Consider the following 23,975-nt stretch of genomic DNA (forward strand, 5'->3'; position numbering starts at 1 on the left):
GGGATCACACCACTCCAGCCTGGGCAACAGAGCGACACTCCATCTCAAAAAAAAAGAAGAGAAAATTTGGAGAATTGGATGGACCTATTGATCTGAATGGGGAAAACTTTGATAACTTATTGGACACGGTGATCATCTAGTTAGTGAGTTGAAAACTTACCTTGGAGATAGGAAGCAGGAACTTGTATTGACTCAAAAAATGAGGATGAAAGCTTTGAATCTGGCAATATAGGTGATGCAGATAAGTTATTGAGATAAAATAACAATCAAATACCACAGACCATTCTGTTTTCCTCCTGACTTTTTTTCTATCACTTTTCTTACTACTTTATTTCTTTGCAAGACTCAAAGACTAGACCCATCATTTAATATTAGAAGTTATGTTACCTTTCATTAAGGCCCTCTCCCCTCTAACTACTACTAAAGCTACTCACATACCCTAGAATATATGTCTATTTTCTAGTATCTAGTCCAGATAAAGGACAAAGAAAAGGGACATTCCAATAATAATAATAGGTAACACTTATGAAAATTTTACTATATACCAGGAATGTTATAGGTCCTTCACATAAATTAACCATTTTAATCTTCTCAAAAATTCCACAGATTAGGTACTACTCTCATCCTTTTTATATTTGAGGAAACTAAGATCTAAAGGGTAAGCAGCTTGCTCAGAATTACTTAGTAAGTGCCAGAATCTCACTAGTCTTGGGCTTCAGAATCTATTCGTAACCGTTAGACTATCTCCTGTTTTGTGGCACTATTCTTTGTAACCCTAGTTAAAAGATGTACTTTTGCCCATCAGAAGGTTAGTTTGCCTACTTAAATCATTCACCTCAGTTGCCACACTTGTATAATGAAAGTGCCTCATGGGAAACAGTACTAAGAGATTCTTTTTTTTTTTTTTTTTTTTTTTTTTTGAGGTGGAGTCTCACTCTTGTCACCCAGGCTGGAATGCAATAGAGCGATCTCAGCTCACTGCAACCTCTGCCTCCCGGGTTCAAGCGATCCTCCTGCCTCAGCCTCCAAAGTTGCTGGGATTACAGGCACATGCCACCACGCCCTGCTAATTTTTTGTATTTTTAGTAGAAGTGGGGTTTCACCATGTTGGCCAGGCTGGTCTGGAACTCAGGTGATCCACCTGCCTCAGCCTCCTAAAGTGCTGTGATTACAGGCGTGAGCCAGCACACCCGGCTGAGATTCTTAAAAATCATTCTATCAAATATTATTTATGCTTTATTCTTTTTAGGACTAGCTTTTAGTAATTGGTTTCTGGAATTATCTCATTGAAGCAAACCCACTGTCATTCATAAAACCACATCCAGAATTTCAACAGGACTTCACCATGTCTCCGCTCATGGGCTCCAGAATAAAATCAAAGTCCCAAGAATATTGTACGTAACAACCACAAAGATTGTCAGCCACTTTCTCCTTTTATTTGAGATTGAGGAGGCCTTTTGCTCTTATTTCTGGTGCCAGGTAGCAGGTCCCTAAACTTTGTGCTTTTTAGGTTGTACACCTGAGGAGCGATGTACCAGAGTTCCAGAGAAGGCTTAGAAAATAGTTAAGGTGAGTTGGGTTGCTGGTTATGATGGTGAAGCAGCAATCTTTATGCTTGTCTCACTACAGCCTCAGATTCTTATTAGTAAAACAGGCATATGCACACAGTGATTAAGTGTAGGCATGCATTGTCTTAATTCCCTTTTTATGCACTATATAATTTTACAGTGTGCATATTTTACAGCCAAAGGTTTAGTAGTCCACTAATAAGCAGTATTAGCTGCAAAGCCTATATTTAATGTGGTTGCACAGTGCAAAAGCACCCTAGATTTCTTGATGCTAACATTGCTGAGTAACCAATTCTAATCAGTTATTAATACTTAAGACAGTTTTATTTGGCTACATTGAATAGCATCTGTTATTGAACAGTGTCTAGAGCACATGTGTCCCTTGTGCCAGAATGTGTTTCTGGCTGACGCCTTTAGGAGGTACAGGGGATTAAACAAAATATTTCAATTCCCAGTTCCCCACCTCTACTATCACCCTCTCACAAACTTCATCCAGCATCAGCTTCTTTGCCCTAAAATCTAATCGTGTCATCTTATAAACTTGCTATTGCAAAGAATTATAAATATTCCTTTAAATGTCTGAAATGCTCTTTCAAACCATGGTCCCAAAATCCTCTACTAAAATCGAGCCTTCTTTCCAAGCATCTGGTGCCATAGCCATAGTTAGCTTCTTTTTGAATGGGCTTGGGGAGATAGTATATTTACCCAGGGCTTTACCATGGCTTTATCCATAGAAGACTAGTTTAACAGAAGCTTGGCCCCAGACATGGAGTGAGTTGGCAGCCGGCAGGAGCAAAGCTGTGTCAGGACAAATGTACACTCTCCATTTTCTCTGGTTGGCTTTCAGCTGGTTGCACCACAGGAGTCTTTCTGTGGACTGCATATCCTGTGACCAGTAACTGGTGCACTCAACCCAGGTCCCTCTTGGCTAGGGAAGGCCTGTCGGGAGGCATTAGGTTCATGCTGGTGGAGATCCTTAGTCAGTGGCTCCCTGAAGGAAAGGAAGGCAAACAGCCAGCTTCTGTTGAACAGGTGGTAGTTAGACCCTAGATCTGGTTGGGGGTGGGAGGGAAAGAATCTCTCCAAAATTACCAGCCTTGCTGGTTTTCACATTATACCTGTACTCTTTCTAATAAATTATTGTTTAGAAACTGACTCAAAAATATCTCTGGCAGCATCTGGAGTTTTCTAACTTTTCCACCTTCCTTAGCAGTTGGATTTGGGCCCAAGTTAGAAATGGAAACCCCACTGGGGTGCAAGCAAAAGAGGAAGCATGTTCTTAGCCATGCATCAGTGGAGGCCCCTACTGGGAGAGGGGATTATCACAAGGCAGCAGGCAGCCCTGCACCCCAGCCTGCTGAGTTCATGCTTTGTGCCACAGGATGTGGAGCGAAGGAAATGTGAGGCCAAAGTGGTCACTCCAAGTTTTCTTATACAATAGCTTATTCAAGCAGACTGGGAATGCCTCTTAAGAGATTTGTTAGGTACATGTGCCCTTAGCAAGATGGCCACCACAGATGGTGGGTTCAGATATTCTAATTGAAATAAATGTTTAACATTCAGATTTATTTTATACTTCCATAACCAGTTTTTCTTTATCAGATGCCGTTCTTTATTCAACTGAATGAGGCAAGCAGGATTATTCACCTTTTCCCACTTGGTTTCCAACATAAATTGTGGTCTTAAAATTAAATTCTGGCAAAAGATTTTTCTGTCTGATTTCAGGTTTATATTTAGTGATGTTATTTTAAATGATATGGAAAAATTAGTCACCCAAGATTAATATGGATCTATTCAGTGTCACTAAGTTTGTGTATTTAATATACAGCAATGATGTTTGTACCATTAATTCTCTTGTTATGGTGATAAGTTAATTGTGATTATCATATTTTACCCTGCTTCAAATGTTAATGAAAGAGCTAAGTACCTTTAGTTCCAAATGGTTTAGATCCAAGTCATTAAATGCTCTATTCTTTCTTACACCTCTCTTTCTCCCTCCTCTACTAATGCCTTTCACATTGATGAGGTCTTTCTTATAGAAAGCACTGAATTGACCTCAAAGGCACTTGAAGCCTAAAACAAAAATATGAACGTTGATTTCTTATTCATAGTAAGTGATTTCATACTGTGTTCCTAAATTCTCTTCCTAAGGAACATTAATGCTTTCATTATATCGGATCCTTTCCAGTGACAGGTTTTGTTTTACCAATTTACAATCAGTTAAAAACCTTCATTAATAAGTCATTCCAATAGATTGAAACAATACTTGAAAATTCACAGTAATATTTGGGGGATCTTTTGTGTTACCACTTTTATATTACCTAATATGTTTTTGAGAATAAATTGGTTCACAGAAGGTTTGTCGTCCAACGGCAAAATACTTTGTTGTTGACTTCTACAGCACTGTTAATTTTCTGCATTGAGCCTGCTTAAACAATGTACTAAAGCTCTTTGAGAAGTTATAACATCTTAAACATTTATAGAAAGCCTAAGGGTATTAACTTACTGTAATTTTCTGAAAATTCATTATCCAAAATCTTAATTCATTATAAAAACTCTTTTGAAAACCTATAGAACCAGTGTTTTCTCTTATTTTCTTATTTGCACAGAATGAGAGATTCGTTGTTCTTTTTAATTTGTTTCATGTGGTGCTTTTGAGTGCATTTCATAGAGGGCTGTTATTGAATTTCTGTGACTGTCATTATATATCCATACAATTTTTAGGAACTAATATTCTTGGTTTCCCAGTTCTGTAATCTACTTCAAATTTAAAGATGGACATAATTAGTTTCCTCAGAGTTATAACCAGAATGTTAGAGACAGTGCTCCAGATACCCAAGACTATGGATTAGGATTGGAAAAAGAAATTTTAAAAATTATTACAGCACATGCTTTTTTTATTCTTTATTAAATTTACAACTCAAAATTATGTTGCTATTTGTAGTTTATGCCCTCATCTATTTTTCTTACCTAGTTCCCTTTTTAAAACCATATGTAAGATCTTTTAAGCTACTTGCAAATTCTACAGGCAACATTTGTCATTTGATGAGTTGAGAAGTTGGAATATGCATTGGCTCATTGAAGCATTAGGTACTATCCAAATGCTCTTTTCTTAAATGTATAAGAACCTTTGCAGTAAAATAAATACAGCTAAGAAAACAAACATATTAAAACAGTTTTTAAGAGCATACCTTCTCAAATCTGTGATAATGATAATTCCTTACATTTCTAATCACTTTCCATATTTCAGGAGCAAGAGAGATGAGTAACTGGTTAAAATGGGTAATTTTTCTAGCTTCTAAGACAATAACCATTGAGAAGTAGAAATAATTTGATTTTTGTATCATGAAATTTTGAAGCAGTTCCTTTATGCCTTTAAACAAATGCAATTTCTGAGTTTGACTAGAAGGTGTTAATTGAACGTGTTTGTAAAGATTTAAGAGTTATGGATACAGATTATAAGATTTTGTTTATTTGTTTTAACCATCTTTATGCTGTGTGAAAATCTTAAAGGTAAGCACCTTCTGATTTTTCTGTTATTTTTCATGTGAAGAGCCTTCTCTTCAAAAGGTGTTAGCTGACCACTTTAGCACCTACTATGCAGAAGGGTCAATGAAAGGTTGTACAGGGAAATAGCATTTGTTAAGTAACTACTAAATGTCAAGCTCTGAGTTCAGGATCATCATTTAATCTAATCAAAAGCCTATAAAGTAGGTTTTTTTTATTTTGAGATGGAGTCTCGCTCTGCCACCCATGCTGGAGTGCAGTGGCATGATCTCGGCTCACTGCAACCTCCGCCTCCTGGGTTCAAACAATTTTCCTGTCTCTGCCTCCCGAGTAGCTGGGTTTACAAGTGCACACCACCACACTCGGCTAATTTTTTGCATTTTAGTTTGGGGTTTCACTGTGTTGCCCAGGCTGGTCTCGAACTCCTGAGCTCAGGCAATCCTCCCACCTCGGCCTCCCAAAGTGCTGGGATTACAGGCGTGAGCCACCGCACCCGGCCTAAAGTAGGTATTATTATTATTACTGTTTTATAGGTGAGAAACCAAGATTCAGAGACCTTAAGAAACACCTAGTTAGAGGCAGATATAGAATTCAAATGCAGATGTTTTTGGGACCAAAGTCTGTGCCTTTTCTATTTCGCTAAATTTATCATGACAGTGTTCTAAGACAATATACTATGGAGACGTAAAGAGAAATAGACATTTCCCCTGCCTTCCAGGAGTACATGCTCAAAATAGTGGAGAAAACATATTCACATGGAAATTATTACTACAAAAATATCATATTCTATTATATGTCTTGAGAAGTGCCCATAAAAGGCTGGCAAGGTTTCAAATTAAGACTCTTCTTACTGAATCTACAGGGAGACCTTCTTCCAGAAATATTATTTAAGCATTAAAATCACATCTTTTAAAATGACAACATTTTGCTAATGTTCATCCCAGATAAGTAGGATTTGGGGTATATTATTTTACAGGGGGAGAAACACATGCCTTTTATGGGTTGTTTTCCTTTTGTTAAAGAATCATACATGAAATGGAATTGGCCAAAATGTACATTTTAACCCTATATTCTTTTTATTCATTTAAGAAATATTATTGAGTAGTAGGCATGTGAGATTTAAGAAACTCAGAGCATCATTTCTGTTCTCAGGGAGCTTACAGTCTGTTATGCAGCCTTATTATGAAATGCAGAAGAAGGAAGGAAGGGAGGAGGGCTCAGACAGGCGAAAGCTTGGTTGCAGATTGTTCATCTCTGACTATATAGAACACATAACCAAAGACGTAACCATATATTCAGTGTCATTGTACTGGCCATCCTTCTCTGAAGGATGACCACACAGATCGATTTAGTCTCTTATTTCTTAGATTTTGACTCATTTTTCATTGTGATGAGATTGTCTTAATAGATTCTGAAATAAGAGACAAGGAATCTGTGGACTGAAAGTGGGTTTTGTTTTGTTTTGTTTCCTTTTCTTGCATTCCTATGTAACTCCTATATACTTCCTTAAAATAGATATTGCAATATGATTTCTTCTTGGTGTCATAAAAATTATTTCGGGTGAAATGATAAAAGTTGTAGAAAGTGTTAAAAACTCTAAATACTGTGTTAGAAGATTTTTCTGTAGAAGACTTTCATTGACCTGTGCTTGATAATAAACAATTTTGTAGGTATTTCCTAACTGAACAAATTACTTCTCACTCCCAAATTATCCGTGTTTAAAAGGGATAATTAAATTTCAAATGTTTGGAGACATTTTTATGTTTTCTGCATGTTACTGAATGATAAGGTACCTTGGAAAATGAGAAACAGTCTTTTAAAAGAAACGCTGTAATCATACATTGATTTTAAATGACCCTGTCACACGTGAAAACAAATCAGATTGTTGCTCTTAATGAGCTTTTCAATTTACTATTCAGTAGATCAGATAAGTGGATTTAAGAGGTAATGATCCTGTTTAGTACTCAAGCTTGACTGTCAGATCCTAGTAGTGGAGAGAAATCCCCAAGGACAAAAGCGTTGACACAGTTCTAGATGGGATAATGGGAATCAAAGCTAATGGATGATAAAAGGAATGGTGCAAGTTACAAGGATAATTGTGGATTAAAGCACTGCCATGTGTCAATGTTGACTGTTTTTCTAGTATATTATTGGGTCAGATCTGATGCTTTGAGAAACTGTTTTGACAGCAGAACACAACAGACCTGCCTGCCTAGCTTCCTCCTCTTTTGAATGCCAGGGACACGATAGGAAAACTTCCTTAGGACCCATTGAATTAGAAAGCACATTTTTTAATGTTAAAATGTTCGAAATGTTTAAAATCACATTTTAAAATAAATAATAAAATGATTAAAACAAAAATTATATTATTTCTGAGTTTTGCCATAAAAATAGGCATTTATAATGTCTTGAAAATGTAAAATTTGATTTTACAAAAGTCCACCATAGTTATGTTATCAAAAACAAGAAAATTAACCAGTAAAGATATAAATACAATAAGAAGAAAATAAGTGATTTGAGATAATGCCATGACCACATGCTTTCCAAAACCAGTATGTCATGGAATTTATTATTAATTTCATTTATCTATAAAAATGATTCTGTATACCATCAAAGAATTTGTGCTTTGAGTTGTAGTTTAAACATACTCATTCATACTTTCATCTTTGTTAAACAAACGTGCCTTTTAAATTCCAGTCAGAATTAAGGGCACACAGTCTCTGGCCCTGGAGCTGAGCAAGTGGGCAAAGCAGGGCACACAGTAGGGTGTCTGATCCCTACTGTTAGTTGATTTTATAAAACTGGGCTTATTTTAAGGATTGCTTTTGACAAGGGTGCCACTAAAATAAAATTAAAGACAATTGCTATAATCAGTTACTAAATATTCAAGCTGTTCTCTCTAGCTACTTTTCTTTTTCTGTTGTAATTTATGATTCTATGTATTTTTTCCATAGAATCCAATATATGCTTAATGGGAAAAGTCATTTTTCTTTCTTTGTGTAATATTCACATTATAAAATAGTCCTAGTAGATCCAGACCGTGTCTTTTGCCGCTGCACGTTAAAAACACATCGTATTCACTTGACAAATATTGCCTTAGGTGCGATATTAGGGACACAAAGAATAAGGCATAGTGTCACCCCTCAAGAAGCACTCAGTGTAATGAGGGAAATTGACATTCAGACAGTTACAGTGTGAAAAGTGCCATGATAGAGGAGTGGACTGGATGTTGTGGGAACATAAAGGAGAGTTCAAATCACTGTGCCTAGGAAGGCTTCAGAGGAGAGACTTTTGAATGAGTATGAGGGGAAAAAGAGGAAGAAGGCTGATTGAGGCAAAATGACCAGCACATGAACATATAAAAATCTGAAATTGCGTGAGATGCCTCAGTGATCCATCAGCATTTTATTGTGGCTTGGGGTTGAGGGAAATGTGGAAGATGAGGTAGGTTGAGGCCAAGTTGTCAAATGCTTTATGTGCCATTAATCATGTGGATACCAGGTTTTCCAAGGGACCCAATATGTATACTTCTATATATGAGAGAGGTTTTGCATCATGGTGAGCTTAGGGAAACTTTCCATTCTACATATCATTCTTCATTTGAGCCCTCTTTGTGCCTGAAGGTTTGTGATTATTGAGGATTCTTGGTAACTAACTTCTCTAGATTCTCTCTCCTTAGCTCCCTCTTTCCCCCAAACATCTTACAAGCAACAATGGTCACTTCAATCTAATAAGAGATGAAGGCCTACTCTCATGGGCAAAGCCACAGACATATAATCATTGAAATGCTTTTCTGTAGGGCTCAGAAGTTAGTAGGTAAGGCAGCAGGAATTTGAATCTCAATCTCTCTCTCTCTCTCTCTCTCTCTCTCCCTCCTCCCCCCCCCACCCCCAGCTTCTCCCCACCATTCAGCCCCTCCTTCCATCACCCTTTACACCTAACCCCTCCTTCTCTCCCTCTTTTTCTCTCCCTCTGATTGACTCCATCAGCCTGAGGAGAAGCCTTCCAGACACAGGACTCAGGTTGAAAGTCTGGAACACAACCTGCTGGTTCAAATGGTGTTTAAAATCCAGAAAAGAAATTTCTACAATGGCAGCTTTCCTCCCCTTTATGACCCTATAGCTCTGGGTGATTTGTGTTGCCCCTGTGATTTTTATCTTACCTTCGTGACCTATGGCGGTGTATCAAACTGGTTTTCAGATATTAAAAAAAAAACAAAAGACAGAGGGAGTAGAAGCTATGTTGCTGTACGTAAGAAATAGGCAGATTAGGAGAAAGTGAGAGAACACAATCACAGAGGATCAAATCACAGAAGAGAAATCCCATACAGCTGGTGTCTGGCAGGGATAACCTGGAATCACACCAGAGCATCAGGGAGTATGGAGGTGTCAACCCACCTCTCAGCTTTGCCAGGCTAGTAAGGAGTATAAGTGGCATTTTCCCACTTGAAATGGGATATGTGTTTATAAGCTCAATGTGGCTTGGATTGAGACTGAAATGTTGCACCCCAAACTCTGCAACCAACACTCCCTAATTGGAAGCTTAGTGGATTCCCAGGCCCTGATGGTTTCAACAGAGAATCCCTGAGCTTGGGATTTCAGTGTCAGCATGAAAAGTAAGACCTACCTGTATATTTGTGGAAGCTTAATTAGGTAATATTTGAGGAGAATTTCTCTTAAGTTCTTTAACTTCCTTTGATTTTTTAAAATCCTTATTTTTATAACTGCCTTAAGTAATCCTGAAATGGTTAATATTTTACTGAAATCTAGAATAGGTGGAAAATTTTTAAGTGTTGGAGCCTTTTGTTGAAGTACTCTACTTTCCAGCCCTTTGCATACTTACTCCTGTCTTCTAGAAAGGGGCGATCTACCACTTTGAGAAAAAAAAAAATGTATGTAGTGTGGTGGGAGTAAAATGGATATATGGGTGTGTTTGTGTGTAAGCATTTATATATTTCAAAATAGGAACGGTCTGGAGGAAAAAGTTAGCAAATTTTAAAATTATAAGATTCTTTTTAAAAAATTCATTTGCTCCCCCACCCACTCCCTACTTCAATGTGGATACAACAGTGCATTAAGTCTTATGTTTGTTCAATTTGAATAGTCTTTTGAAAATATATGTTAATAATAAAGCTTTTAACAATGAAGTGTTTTAATGCAGGTATATGCTCGTATGTCAGAAGTCTTAGGAATAACAGATGACAACCACGTTCTAGAAACATTCATGACAAAAATGTGAGTTCTTGTTTTGGTCTTTGATTTTTCTTTTGTTGTTGTTTTAAATGTAATAGATCTTTTTACTGTATTTAAATCTTTTTATATATTAGTTTTTTAAATAAAAGACCTAAAATTATGCTTTAATTGTTAGAATATTAGCATTGTTCTTAACTGAAACTTAATTTCACATATTGAAAACTCACCATCCAAAGGACATTGTAATTTGTGAAGTTTCCATACAACTGGAGTGTGCAGCATCAGATGATGATTTTAAAAGATTTACAGACCTTGACTCTTCAGATCAATTGGGCAACATTTTTTTTTAATTTAAAAAGAAAAACACCTGTATATTTGATTTGAAAGACCACATGAAGAGATTATTGCAAATTGAAATCATTGAAAGAGGTCTGATAGGGCATTCATTAGTTCTAAGAGAAACCTATGTCTGGCAGAGTCATATTCATGGAAACTGTCCTTATGTTGAACTTATAATATTAGCAGAATAAACTAGTTTCTAGTCACAGACATAACTTTGTACCCATAGCCAAACTTGTATGCCTCCACCTGGCACCCCACTTTATCTGTGTAACAGACAAACAACACTGTCTTGATTGCAGAGAACAAAGTTAGATAAACAGTTATGATCATAAGAAGTGAGTTTTGGAGCCACAGATTGATGGTTCATTATTTGGCAGTAACAGTGAGCCTCTATTTGGCTTTCTTTGTGACTCCTGCTTTTCCTCCCTATGTTTTGGGTACAAACTTGATGTTTTCTGGTGAAACACTTAGACAACTTTTTAATTTACAAAACTAAATATATAGAATTATACACCATTTGGAGTGCAGTATTCATTGTAGATCGCATATAATTTTGAATATGCTATAGAAAGAATAGAAAATGTTTTTGAGCCTGTTTTTCACTTTCAAAATATTTGTGACTTACGTCATCAAACTTACATAAATTTATGTGTATTCTCTGATTCTCCCTAGACAAGCAAATAACTTACTTATAATTAAAGACTTTTTTTCATATTTAGTGTTACAAACCTTAAATACTGGGGAAGATGTGAGCCTGTAATTTCAAGGACTCTTCAGTTCCTAAATGACCTTTCTGTTGGATATCCTTTTCACTGTATATCTGACATTATGTATAAACAACCTAGCAAATGCATTTAATTTACCAGGTATTTTTCTTGTTTGTAACTTTTGCAATTTTTTTTAAATAAAAAGTTCTTTCATTTATTCTTATCTGTAAATGCATGTTTTTTGAAAGGTTTTAATTAGCTGTATACTATGAAGCATTTAGTCAGAATCACTGTTGAATTTATATGGATGTATAGATTCCTAAGTAGTTACAGTTATATTTATACTCACCTAGGCTAATAAATGGTTATATAAGAAAGTATGCAACCACATATATTTTAGTTCATGCTTTTTTGTATTTGTCAGAAATTCATGTCCTAAAAGAAAGTATGTAACTTAATTTTAAGGAGGTCAAAGTATTCTAAAAACATTACCTTAGAAAAACTGCATTCCTATGAGTAAATGTATCTGTAATATTCTTCAGTTGAAAAGAACATCATTTTCATTAGTTGAAAGGCACAGTAGAGTAATACAAAGAAAATGATAAGCTTTTGACCATTTCTTTGATTATTGCCCCCACCAAATCAACATCTAATCTAATCTAAAATAAGATTTCCCATTATACATTAAATGTTTAGATTTCTCTGTCTGGCAGGTTTTTAAAATTCTAAAACCAAGAATCTTCTTCCTAAATTATAGTTGACAGTATTGTCATATTTCTAAAAACTAGGAAGAATCATGTAGATTGTCTTTTCTATGTTAGCTATCAAATATATAGGACTTGTGAAAGATAAGTGTTGGATTAGTTAATCACTAAGATTAGCTGATCTTTTAATATGACAACAGATTCTGAAAATGGTGGCATTGGATAGAAACCTTTAATGCAGGTTCATTCCAGGAATATGTTTATGTTAGTTAAGTTTAAAATTGTATTCCTTGGTAAACCATAAAAGATTTCCAAAGTATTAGACACCCACTTTTGTGCTGGAATTTAATATGCAACTTTTTATTGGAAAATAATCGTCCTTGTCTGGCAAAATCCACCATGCAATATTTCTGTTAGTAGGTATAATGCAATAAAGACAGGGAGGGCTATTTATCACTACAAATTTTGAGGATTTCAGGATTCTTTTTATTATTTTAATATATTTCTTTGATATTAAATCAGAAAAATGATAAATTACACCTGTCCAGGCTGTTTTTCCTTTTTACTGGAAAGTGATGTACAACCCAATTCCAATGGTCATTTGGCTTTTTAAGATATGTATTTTTTCTTATTAAAAAAAAACTCAACCCATATTTTTTTCTAATAATAATGCTGAAATACTCTTTATTTCTAACATATGAAGTGGTTTATAAGTACTTCCTAGTATTGCAAACTCTGGCCTTTTCACAATGAATTACTTTGAGAGCATATTATCTGCAAAGAAGCCTCAGTTATTTTATAGCATATATCTATTGTTTAGATTTACCCTATTTTTTAGGTTGAAATTGATATTTAGTATAAAATTAATTTGATTTGTATTCTTTTAGTTTAATTTGCATAATGCCTAATTTATTTGTGTCTGCTATTTAAGATCTTTTCTCTATCCTATTTAACCTGTTATATATTCTTTAATTCAAATAGTATAGCCTTTTATTTTACATGCTGTTTATTGCTTTTGAGTACTTCTTGAAGTAAATAAAAAATTATATTTTCAGAAAACTTACTAGATAAAAGTTTAAAAGCTATAATATTTTAAACCAGGGTATAGGAATGATTTCAACATGAGTACATTGATTTATATTTTTTAGCAATTATTTCAGGTTTGCATATTTAGAAATATATATTAGTTCAATTTGATTTCAGTGCTCAGTTATTTGAATTATAAATCATTATGTCCCTTCTAGCTGATCAGTCATGAAATATCTTTGAATTCATTTACATAATGGAATATGTGAGTGGTGTATCTGTTTTTAGTGCAGTTACTGGTTACCTAATGCATGTTTTGTTTTTCCAATCGATTTCTTTATTATAATGTGTTTTTCAATCTTGATTTTAAAGCAATATATTATTTCTGTATTAGGAATAAGATGACATTCTTCAGCAATAGAAACACTTATGCAAGATCAAAATCATCACCTATAGGCCCCTTGTTAATGGAAATCTGTTTATATATTAATATTCAAAATATTTTTATATAAAATATTAGAAGTAAATGAAAAGCATGTTATCTCACTATGAGGTTTTTTAATGTTCTTTGTTTATAGTATATGTCTTCAGATACTTTTTGTTTTATTTTTTCTATTTTATCTGCTTCAGATGAACCTTACTCAGTGTTTATGGTGCTCAAAGCCAGTCTCTGAACTTTGGTGTTCTTTTATGTGACCACTTGTTAGAAACTGAAATCACAGAAGACCCCATTTTTAGGAAGTATTAAAAAGCCTTTGATTGCCTTAAAGCAGTAGTCTCAGACTTTAGTGAGCATCAGAATGTGAGTGCTTTTTAAAACACAAAGTGTTAGGTCCCACTCCCCAGTGTTTCTCTTTCAGGAAGTGTTATGCCTGGGCCTGAGAATTGTAGTTTTCACAAGCCTCCTGTTAAGTTGGTGGCTCCAGGACCATACTTTGAGAACCTCTGCCTTTAGGTAGTTAGAAAATGGAGCTGCATTGTATGTCCTGAGCAGAAAAGTCTGGTACTTCTGTCACAGACACTTTTTCGTAGGACTTCGTAAGACCCACAGACTCACATTTTTAGGGATAGTCTAGTTCCTAAATAACGATGCAGGGCGTAAATCCCCGGATTGTAACTGGGTCCCGAATTGTAACTGGGTGGCTGTTGCATTTTACCCCAAAATTGCTGTTTGCCAAATTTGAAACTTTTCAAGTTGGTAAAACTATTGTTATTTTAAAATCCAGTGACCTTTTTGACAGAAAGTTTATGTTTTCCCATCAGATTCATTACATGGGTATTTATAAGAAATTTAGCAAATACATTTGAGTAACTGTTTAACATACTCTTTATATTTTCAAGACTAAAGTCCAAGAATTTCTGATTAAATAGCTTTTTTGAACAGGCACAGAGTTGAAATGGCTCTGTACAGAGCCAGCCCTCTGTGTTCTGTGTTCACGTTCAGTACTTGGGGATCTTTCCCTTCTTTGAAATGTTTCCTGGTCAGAAATTTTAGTTTCTGTCTAAATGGGAAAAGGGTGAGATTGTTCAAATGATTGGAACAAGGAAGCTTCTGGGAAAACTGGAGCAAGAATAAGGGTCATACAGAGCAATCAAGTAAACTTATTTTAAATGCTGAAAACGGAGAACAGTATCACATTTTATCCAAAATTCTGTTTGTTTGTTAATCATTATTTCAAGTTTTTGTTCTTTTGAAAGATAATTGATCAGTATTTCTTCTGCAATTTATTGTTTACTCAAATTTGTAGCAGTTAACATGCTCCACTTGAGTTTCAGAAAGGAAATTTCATTCTCTATCAGGCCCTCTGTTGGTAGTTGGCCTTTATTACATAATCATCAAACTTGGGAAAACTAAAAATATCTAGAGTGTGTCTGTGTGTGTGTGTGTGTGTGTGTGTGTGTGTGTGTTTTGAGGTCCTTTTTGTAATATACTTTAAGTTCTGGGATACATGTGCAGAACATAGAGGTTTGTTACATAGGTATACACGTGCCATGGTAGTTTGCTGCACCTATCAACCTATCATCTACATTAGGTATTTCTCCTAATGCTATCCCTCCCCTAGCCCCCCAACCCCCCAACAGGCCCCAGTGTGTGATGTTCCCCTCCCTGTGTCCATGTGTTCTCATTGTTCAACTCCCACTTACAAGTGAGAACATGTGGTATTTGGTTTTCTGTTCCTGTGTTAGTTTGCTGACAGTGATGGTTTCCTGCTTCATCCATGTCCCTGCAAAGAACATGAACTCATCCTTTTTTATGGCTGCATAGTATTCCATGATGTATATGTGGCACATTTTCTTTATCCAGTCTGTCATTGATGGGCATTTGGGTTGGTTCCAAGTCTTCACCATTGTGAATAATGCTGCAATAAGCATACGTGTGCATGTGTCTTTATAGTAGAATGATTTATCATCCTTTGGGTATATACCCAGTATTGGGATTGCTGGGTCAAATGGTATATCTGGTTCTAGATCCTTGAGGAATTGCCACGAGTGGTTGAACTAATTTATGCTCCCACCAACAGTGTAAAAGCATTCCTATTTCTCCACATACTCTCCAGCATCTGTTGTTTCCTGACTTTTTAATGATCACTGATCATCAGAGTGAACAGGCAACCTAAAGAATGGGAGAAAATTTTTTTAATCTCTCCAACTGATAAAGGGCTAATATCCAGAATCTACAAGGAACTTAAACAAATTTACAAGAAAAAAACAACCCCATCAAAAAGTAGGCGATGGATATGAACAGACACTTCTCAAAAGAAGACATTTATCTAGCCAACAAACATATGAAATAAAGCTCATCATCATTGGTCACTAGAGAAATGCAAATCAAAACTACAATGAGTACCAATATCTAGCTTTTTAAAATCAGACTCTATAAGAGACTTCCACATTAATTTTTGAGTTTATCCAAACTTTTTTTTTTTTTTTACCTTATTGATACTGTTAATGTCAACAGTTCTCAAGATTAATGACTTCTCCATGTTATTGCAAGGCCAGCTACATAATTTGCAGGGCCCACCTCAAAAAGAAGAATGTGGGGTTTCTTGTTCAAAAAATATTAAGAATTTCAAGACCTCAACAGCAAAGCATTAAACCATGAAGAGGCTCTTCTAGGCACAGGGTCCCCTATGCAAGTGTACAGCCCACATGCCTATGGAGCTGGCTCTGGTTTTGTTTGGTATAAAGAAATAATTCCTTCCATTTGGCCTCAGACTGACTCTCTAAGATTGTCCCCTTAAGTTCCTGTACACCTGAATTTGGTGAATATAAGTCCCATCCATATACATCATAAATCTATTTATCTACTAGTTTATTTCAGTCATTTTCATTTCTGCAAGCCAAAGAATCTGTTTTCTTTCAAAGTCACTTGATGACCATGAAAATTTTATTTTTCACCCCTACCTTTCCCAGCTTCATTTGTCTTTCTTTTGCTTGCTTGTTTTAAGTACAATAATTAGAACTTCATCCTTATCTAGAGTTAACATTAGTAAGACTAAAATAGTGGTTTTTAAATTTAATTCCATACTCATCTTGAATCTTACTGGCCTCTTTCACAAATATTTATTAAGCATTTGCTAAGTACACGGCAAAAGGACAAATAAAACATAGACCCTGCCCTAATGGATTTTACATTCTGACAGAATTGACACTGATTCCAAACTTCCTTTTCTATATTTCTCCAAAGAGCTTAAAGTCAGTTGTTTTATTAATACAGTTTCTTTTTCTTGTGTTTAAATTTAACTCAGATAAATTACATACTAATTTTCTGAAAATCTGCACATTAAAAATAACGTGGGTATGTGACATTGTGATATGGCTGATTTGAGGGAGCCCCTTTTATTCGAGGTCATTTAGACATAAGCTTATAGATAAACCATTAAGTATGTGGCTTTTAAACTTACTAAGTAGTGTGCAAACCAGACATCCTCACATCTGTTTCTGACCTTCCCACCATTTGGGTATGAATCCTGAATGTGGTGTCAGGAAGGAGTAGAGAATGAGAGATGACGCAAAGGGCAAGAATGAAACAAGGGTGAAGGATGAAAGTAAAATTATTTATGTCTGTTACAGTAACTATTTAGCAATAAACAGTAATATTTCTGCTTTTGTGAAACAATATTAAAATGCATTGCTTTATTTTACTGAATACCACCATCTCCAGATGGTTTGTGGGAATGTTAAATAAAACTAGTTTCAGCTTACATCCCTCAGGCATACTTCTATTAGCATTTTTTATCAGAGGAAATGTTGATTTATTTCATTGTTTTCTGTCTCTATCAGCCATAGAAAAGTCATCCCATAATTTATCTCCTCTGTTTGTTTGTATACTAGAATCAGGTGTAGAATCCTCCATATTCCCCTTCTATAGCCCCCTTATTTAGACCTTCACCAAGTTCTTTAGATTTTTGTTTCACAAAATTATGTACCTTGAGTATTGTTTTGATCTGATCATTTCTGTTCCCAAAAGCCCACAATCTCTTCCACTTGCTTCTTAGGTCAAGCAAAAATTATTGACTTAAATTTGAGCCGTTTGACGGTACTTGACTTATTGAGTTCCCATAGCTAATTTCCTGATCCTCCATTCGACCACAATTTGGACTTTATACTTGGACCAAGGAAATTTATTTTACCTACCCCTTGACACCCGTCATTATCTTTCACTGAATCACCACATTTGCCACTCTCCCTCATTTGACACTTTGTAACTCAATTAGGTTTATTCAATTTTTCAGTCTTGGCTAAAGACTTAGTAAAGCCATCATGAAATAGCTTAATCCTTAGTCCTTTAATACTCACTAAATATTAATTTCCTTCATTTTCTTTCAAGTTGTGGTTTATTTTTCTTAATATTTGTGAACACCTTGTTTTCAATCTATATATCTGGGTATGAATGTTATATTAATATAGTTTAGTATTTGCTGGTCTTGTCTCCTATTAGATTGTAAATTGTTAGAGATTAAGACTTTTTTCTCTTCCTTTATAGTTTCAAAACTTCATACCGTGGGCATTTAGAACTTATTGTTACCCCTTCTGTTCTGTGATTATGCCTTAACTTCAGTTCCTTGTAAATGATTATTAGTATCCCTTAAGATACTTCATCTTGGTTATACCTATTTGGATTTTTTATGTGTATTTTTTTATTATACTTTAAGTTCTGGGATACATGTACAGAATGTGGAGGTTTGTTACATAGGTATACACGTGCTGTGGTGGTTTGCTGCACCCATCAACCCGTCATCTACATTAGGTATTTCTCCTAATGCTATCCCTCCCCTAGCCCCCCACCCCCCGACTGGCCCTGGTGTGTGATGTTCCCTTCCGTGTGTCCATGTGTTCTCATTGTTCAACTCCCACTTATGAATGAGAACATGTGGTGTTTGGTTTTCTGTTCCTGTGTTAGTTTGCTGACAGTGATGGTTTCCTGCTTCATGCATGTCCCTGCAAAGAACATGAACTCATCCTTTTTTATGGCTGCGTAGTATTCCATTGTGTATATGTGGCACATTTTTTTTTATCCAGTCTGTCATTGATGGGCATTTGTTTTGGTTCCAAGTCTTTGCTATTGTGAACAGTGCTGCAATAAACATACGTGTACTTGTGTCTTAAGAGGAGAATGATTTATCATCCTTTGGGTATATACCCAGTAATGGGATTGCTGGGTCAAATGGTATTTCTGGTTCTAGAATCTTGAGGAATCGCCACACTGTCTTCCACAGTGATTGAACTAATTTACACTCCCGCCAACAGTGTAAAGGCATTCCTATTTCTCCATATCCTCTCCAGCATCTGTTGTTTCCTGACTTTTTAGTGATCACCATTCTAACTGGCATGAGATAGTATCTCATTGTGGTTTTGATTTGCATTTCTCTAATGACCAGTGATGATGAGCTTTTTATCATCTGGTTGTTGGTCGCATAAATGTCTTCTTTTGAGAAGTGTCTGTTCATATCCTTTGCCCACTTTTTGATGGGGTTGTATTTTTCTTGTAAATATGTTTATGTTCCTTGTAGATTCTGGATATTAGCCCTTTGTCAGATGGATAGATTGCAAAAATTTTCTCCCATTCTTTAGGTTGCCTGTTCACTCTGATGATGGTTTCTTTTGCTGTGCAGAAGCTCTTTAGTTTAATTAGATCCTATATGTCAATTTTGGCTTTTGTTGCCATTACTTTTGATGTTTTAGTCATGAAGTCTTTGCCCATGCCTATGTCCTGAATGGTATTGCCTAGTTTTTCTTCTAGGATTTTTATGGTTTTAGGTCTTACATTTAAGTCTTCAGTCCATCTTGTAAATAAATATTGATGTTATTACCCAACTTATCAGAAATGGCCAGATATCATATGAGGATAACCAATTAGTATAGTTTTTGGCCTAGATAATCTCCCTTAGTACTTTTATAATGGGTATTTCTTCCTTCTGTTCTTTTCTTTATATTTACTTAAAAGGAATTGTGTCTGTTTGTGTGTCTGTGTGCATGTCTGTGTGTGTGTATGTGTGTGTCTGTGTGTGTGTGTCTCGTAGGGTTCATAAGCAAAATTCTACTTTTGAAATAACTAAACTTACATTTCAGTTACTATACTTTGTATGTATAACCTAAGTATGGCAATTTCTGACATGTAATATTGTCATCTGTGAACTTTCTTCTTTCATCAGGATCTAACTCTGCAAAAAGTGTCTGTGAACATGTATGACTTTTAAATATTTGCCCAGATTCAATATGATTACCCACTCTTTTGTACTTAGTGAATATGATGTATCTAGTACACTACTGTAATTCTAAATCAAATTTTTTCACGTCTTTACACTTCTGTAAATAGGATATATCTTATAATTGATGGTATTTTTAAGTACTTTTTCTTAGTAGTACATATTATATTGATTTTTTTGTTTTACAATCAGTGGTGTTTTAGATCTGATGAAATGTGGTAAATAGTCAGAAAAGGCCTGATACTGTGAATTGAAGTCATACTTGGTGATACTGTGTCGAGCAGCTACTGAATTGTGTAGTACTCCTGTAACCTAAGAAAGCAGTTCATTCTCAATTTAGTTATCCTCCTTTTCAAAGGATACAGATTTTCAGAATTTTCAGAATTGTCAGCCATCTTATAAGATTATTTTCTTGTTTTTCTTTATGTGTTATCCTAGCTATCAATAAGACCATCTTCACCCTCTTCAGTGTTTTCATAACTGTATGGCTAGAGACAGGGATTTTCTGAGAATTTTGTTTAATGGGTTACTGCCAGCCTGACTGTAGAGTTTGCTCAATCCTGGATGTGATGCTGGCTCATTAATGAATTGGTCCCTCCTAAAATAAAATGTTTCCCTGTCCCTTCTGGGACTTGATTCCGATTTCAATTGTATTTCAAGAAGCAAATGATCTCTGGAGGAGAACTAGTCTCTTTACTGATATACCCTAGTGAAAAGACCCTAAGCTTTAGAGCCAGACAGATCTGGATTTGAATCGTGACTCTTCTGTTGACATGTTCCCTATGTGATGTTTCCTCTATTAATTTTACTCACTCTCAAGACTTCTAGTACTGTTACTACTGTTACTGTTACCACCATTACCAGGTTTACTGCTAAGAGGTGTTTTGAATAGACCTCTGAAATCTAACTTAGTGTTGCCATAATTTATCTAATGCTCCACCCAGCCAAAATGGCACAACTCAGATGAACCCTAGTCTCTTAGAGAAGAATAAGATCAGAGTGTAAAGATCATAAAGATGACGTGTTCATTTGCCTTTTTTAACATTACAGACCCACTTAAGAGCCGTAACTAGCTTTGAATTGAATTTCTATAAGAGAATATAAATATTCAGGTGAACTCTCATTTTTTTCTTTATTGAAAAATGTAAAAATTCATTCTTAATCATTTTTTTCTTTGGAATGTAATTAAAAGGCAGTGAGGCTGGCCTTGATACAAAGTGCACAGATGCCGTTCTGCAGAAAATGTGTCTTTGACAGATGAGATTCTTCCTGTGAATGTTCTGTTTATTGCTTTCATAAATATTCTGTTGTCAAAACATGACTTGCTGTTTATTAACAGCACTGACAGGAAGATTCCTATTAATGGCAGCATTCTTATTACCCATAGACCCTGTCACTTTTAACTTTGCAATTTTAAGAGAATTCTATTTGGTAATTACTTAAGATATTTCTAAGTTTATTGATCCTACCCCTGTTTAACTGAGTGAAGTCTGAGTGGCAGGTCTTCAGCCCAGTGACTGACACTGGGAATAATCATCAAATCTGCATCTTTGGAGGCAAGGAAAAACTTGCTACCTGTCAGCCTTGGTCTTGTTGCCCTGCAGCCTGCCAGAAAAACCCAGTGCATTGTGGCCAGGCACGGTGGATCACTTGAAGTAAGGAGTTCGAGACCAGCATGACCAACATAGTGAAACCCCATCTCTACTAAAAATACAAAAAATTAGCTAGACGTGGTGACCCATGATTGTAGTCCTGACTACTCAGGAGGCTGAAGCAGGAGAATCACTTGAACCTGGAGGGGTGGAGGTTGCAGTGAGCTGAGATCACGCCACTGCACTCCAGCCTGGGTGACAGAGCGAGAGTCTGTCTCAAAAAAAGAAAAAAAAGAAAAACACAATGCATTGAGCACCTGCTGAGAGCAGTGCAAGAGGGTTAAAATGCATGGGTATCATCCCTGCCCTTAGAAAGTTTACTGTCTAATACAGATACATGCTAAAATGTAGATGCATATTTTAAATAATCAGGTATATGGCTAAGCCAAACATACATGCTTCATATGCAACTGGAATAGTTGCTTTGGAATCAGAGGGACTTGAATATAAATCATACTAATTGTTTATCTTTTGAAAAATTATTTAATTTTTTTTTAGTTTATTTCCTTACCTGAAAAATAGAAGTAATACTGTCTATCTCATGAAATTGTGAAAATTAGCCTTGCAAGTTGCATACGTTTTGTGAATTCTCTGCATCTTTCTTTTTCCATGATTGATAACTGGCAAAGACATTTGCATTATGTGATCCTCAGAACAATCCTGTAAAGTAGCTTGGGCATAGGTTTCATCCTCATTTGTTGGAGAGAGAAACTAAGGCTGAGACAGGCTAAGTTTATTACTTGGATTCATTGAATGGTATAGTCAAGCCCAGGTCTCCTGACTCGTGTTCCAATGTGTTTTCCACTCTTTGATACCCATGCCTGAGTGACTAAAATTTAGAATTATACTTCTCAGTGCCCCTGTGCAGAGGCAGTAGACTGAGTCATATATTTGGAGATGATGTGAAGGAAACAGAAAGCCAGTGTTTTCCTTGTAATATGAATGGAGCCATATAAGATTATTATAGCCTTCAAGAAAGGCATGAGTGGGTGTTAGGGAATGGCCGAGAGATGCTCTAGCTCTGGTAGAAACACATGACTATGGTAGAGTAAGAGAAGAGGGTATTTGCATACTGAGTAGATGTGTTTAGAATCCACATCATACCTGAAATTATTTAGGCCTTTTATTCATGTTTCCGATTTCTTAACTTCATGCTCCTTCTAAGTTGAACTGTTCAGGTGATAATGTGGTACAGCAGAAAGAACATGGCCTTTGGAACCAAACTACAGTTCAAATCTCAGCACTGTCAATCCATGGCTGTATGATCTTGGGCAAGTGACTTAATTTCTCTTAGCTCCTGTTTCATTATTTATGGACTAAAAATAATAATCAATACTTAACAGTATAATTGTGAAGATTAGGTGAATTAACATATGGAAAATGCCTTTTACATACTAGGCACTTGAGAACTATTAGTTCCTTTAAGCTGTCCATCTATACTTGATGACATACAGTCTGCTATATCCTCCTAATTATATTCTGATCTTAGATTTCTACTAAGAGAGCTCACTGTTTCTTAGAATTGAGTAATTTTCTCTTTTTTGATAGCCTATTATGGGTCTTTTATAATTATTTCATTATGAAATAACATTAAGTAAGTAGAAGTTCGCAAGTTACACCCAAAATATAAAAAGGGGTCAGTTTTAATTTTCCACTACCAAGACTTTAATAGTAAAGGAGTTCTTGTCTTAATTATAAAATTCATTCTTTCTTTCCATAACTAGAATATATATAAGATAGAAAAAGTAATTGCATTGGTTAATAATAGATTATCATTCTTAACAAAAGGAAAGACATTTCTATAGGAATGCTCTTTAGAAATTTTATTTATTTTTTATAAGTAGAAATTGATGCCACTACAGTTCACTGTTACTTTGTGATTTATTACACACTGATATGACAAATATATTTCCTTAGATTCCTTAACTTCTATTACCTATATTCTTTTAAAAAAACTTGTGAAGATAGATGCTGTGAAATTCATGCTAAAAAACCACACGGTAAGTCTTATTTCTTTAATTAATGAATAGAATTTTACAAATAGTTGAGGTAAAGCGTTAGTAACTTGGATTACTCTTTTGCTTTCATTAGAGTGAACACTTCCCTTTTCTTGGCATCAGTGACAGTTACAGTCTCAGTGACTTCAGGTGTCGAACAACCTTCTACACAGCGCTCACTCGCCTTCTGATGGTAGATCTAGGTAAGGTTAAGAATTTAAACTCAATAAGGGATCAGCCATACGCTTGTGTGAATAAAGAAGTGGAATACTAGTGGGTACAACATTTAACTTATTAGAATTAGCCATTTCGGACAGTTTTCTACAACCTTCTAAGATTTGAGTGTTCACTTGTTAGCATTAGAGCCAAAAGACAAATCTTTGTACTTAAGGTGGCATTTTTCACTTCACATAACACTTGCACTGATTTTTTACCTCATAACTTACTTTCTGCCTGTCCTTTGACACATTGATTTTACTGCTATGAATCTAGGAATAATCTTAACAGACAAAAACTTTACACACAAGGTTTTTTTTGCTTGTGTGTAAAGAAGATTTTCGTCATAGTGAT

The 23,975-nt window shown here is 35.4% G+C and overlaps 1 protein-coding gene across 1 annotated transcript in view; it reads left to right on the forward strand.

Annotated features, from left to right (window-relative positions):
• The window catches only part of LOC105537900 (ran-binding protein 17), a gene marked incomplete at both ends in the record, with an annotated part of 281,796 nt that extends 258,188 nt beyond the window's left edge, over positions 1–23,608 (forward strand). The window contains 4 exons of the mRNA XM_011977592.1: positions 10,236–10,309; positions 11,329–11,409; positions 23,345–23,408; positions 23,500–23,608. Of these exons, the coding sequence (XP_011832982.1) occupies positions 10,236–10,309; positions 11,329–11,409; positions 23,345–23,408; positions 23,500–23,608 (328 nt within the window). The remainder of the gene's footprint in view (positions 1–10,235; positions 10,310–11,328; positions 11,410–23,344; positions 23,409–23,499) is intronic.
• Between the last annotated feature and the right edge of the window lie 367 nt (positions 23,609–23,975).

This window comes from Mandrillus leucophaeus, unplaced genomic scaffold (assembly GCF_000951045.1).
Source record: "Mandrillus leucophaeus isolate KB7577 unplaced genomic scaffold, Mleu.le_1.0 Scaffold1805, whole genome shotgun sequence".
Lineage (NCBI taxonomy): Eukaryota > Metazoa > Chordata > Mammalia > Primates > Cercopithecidae > Mandrillus > Mandrillus leucophaeus.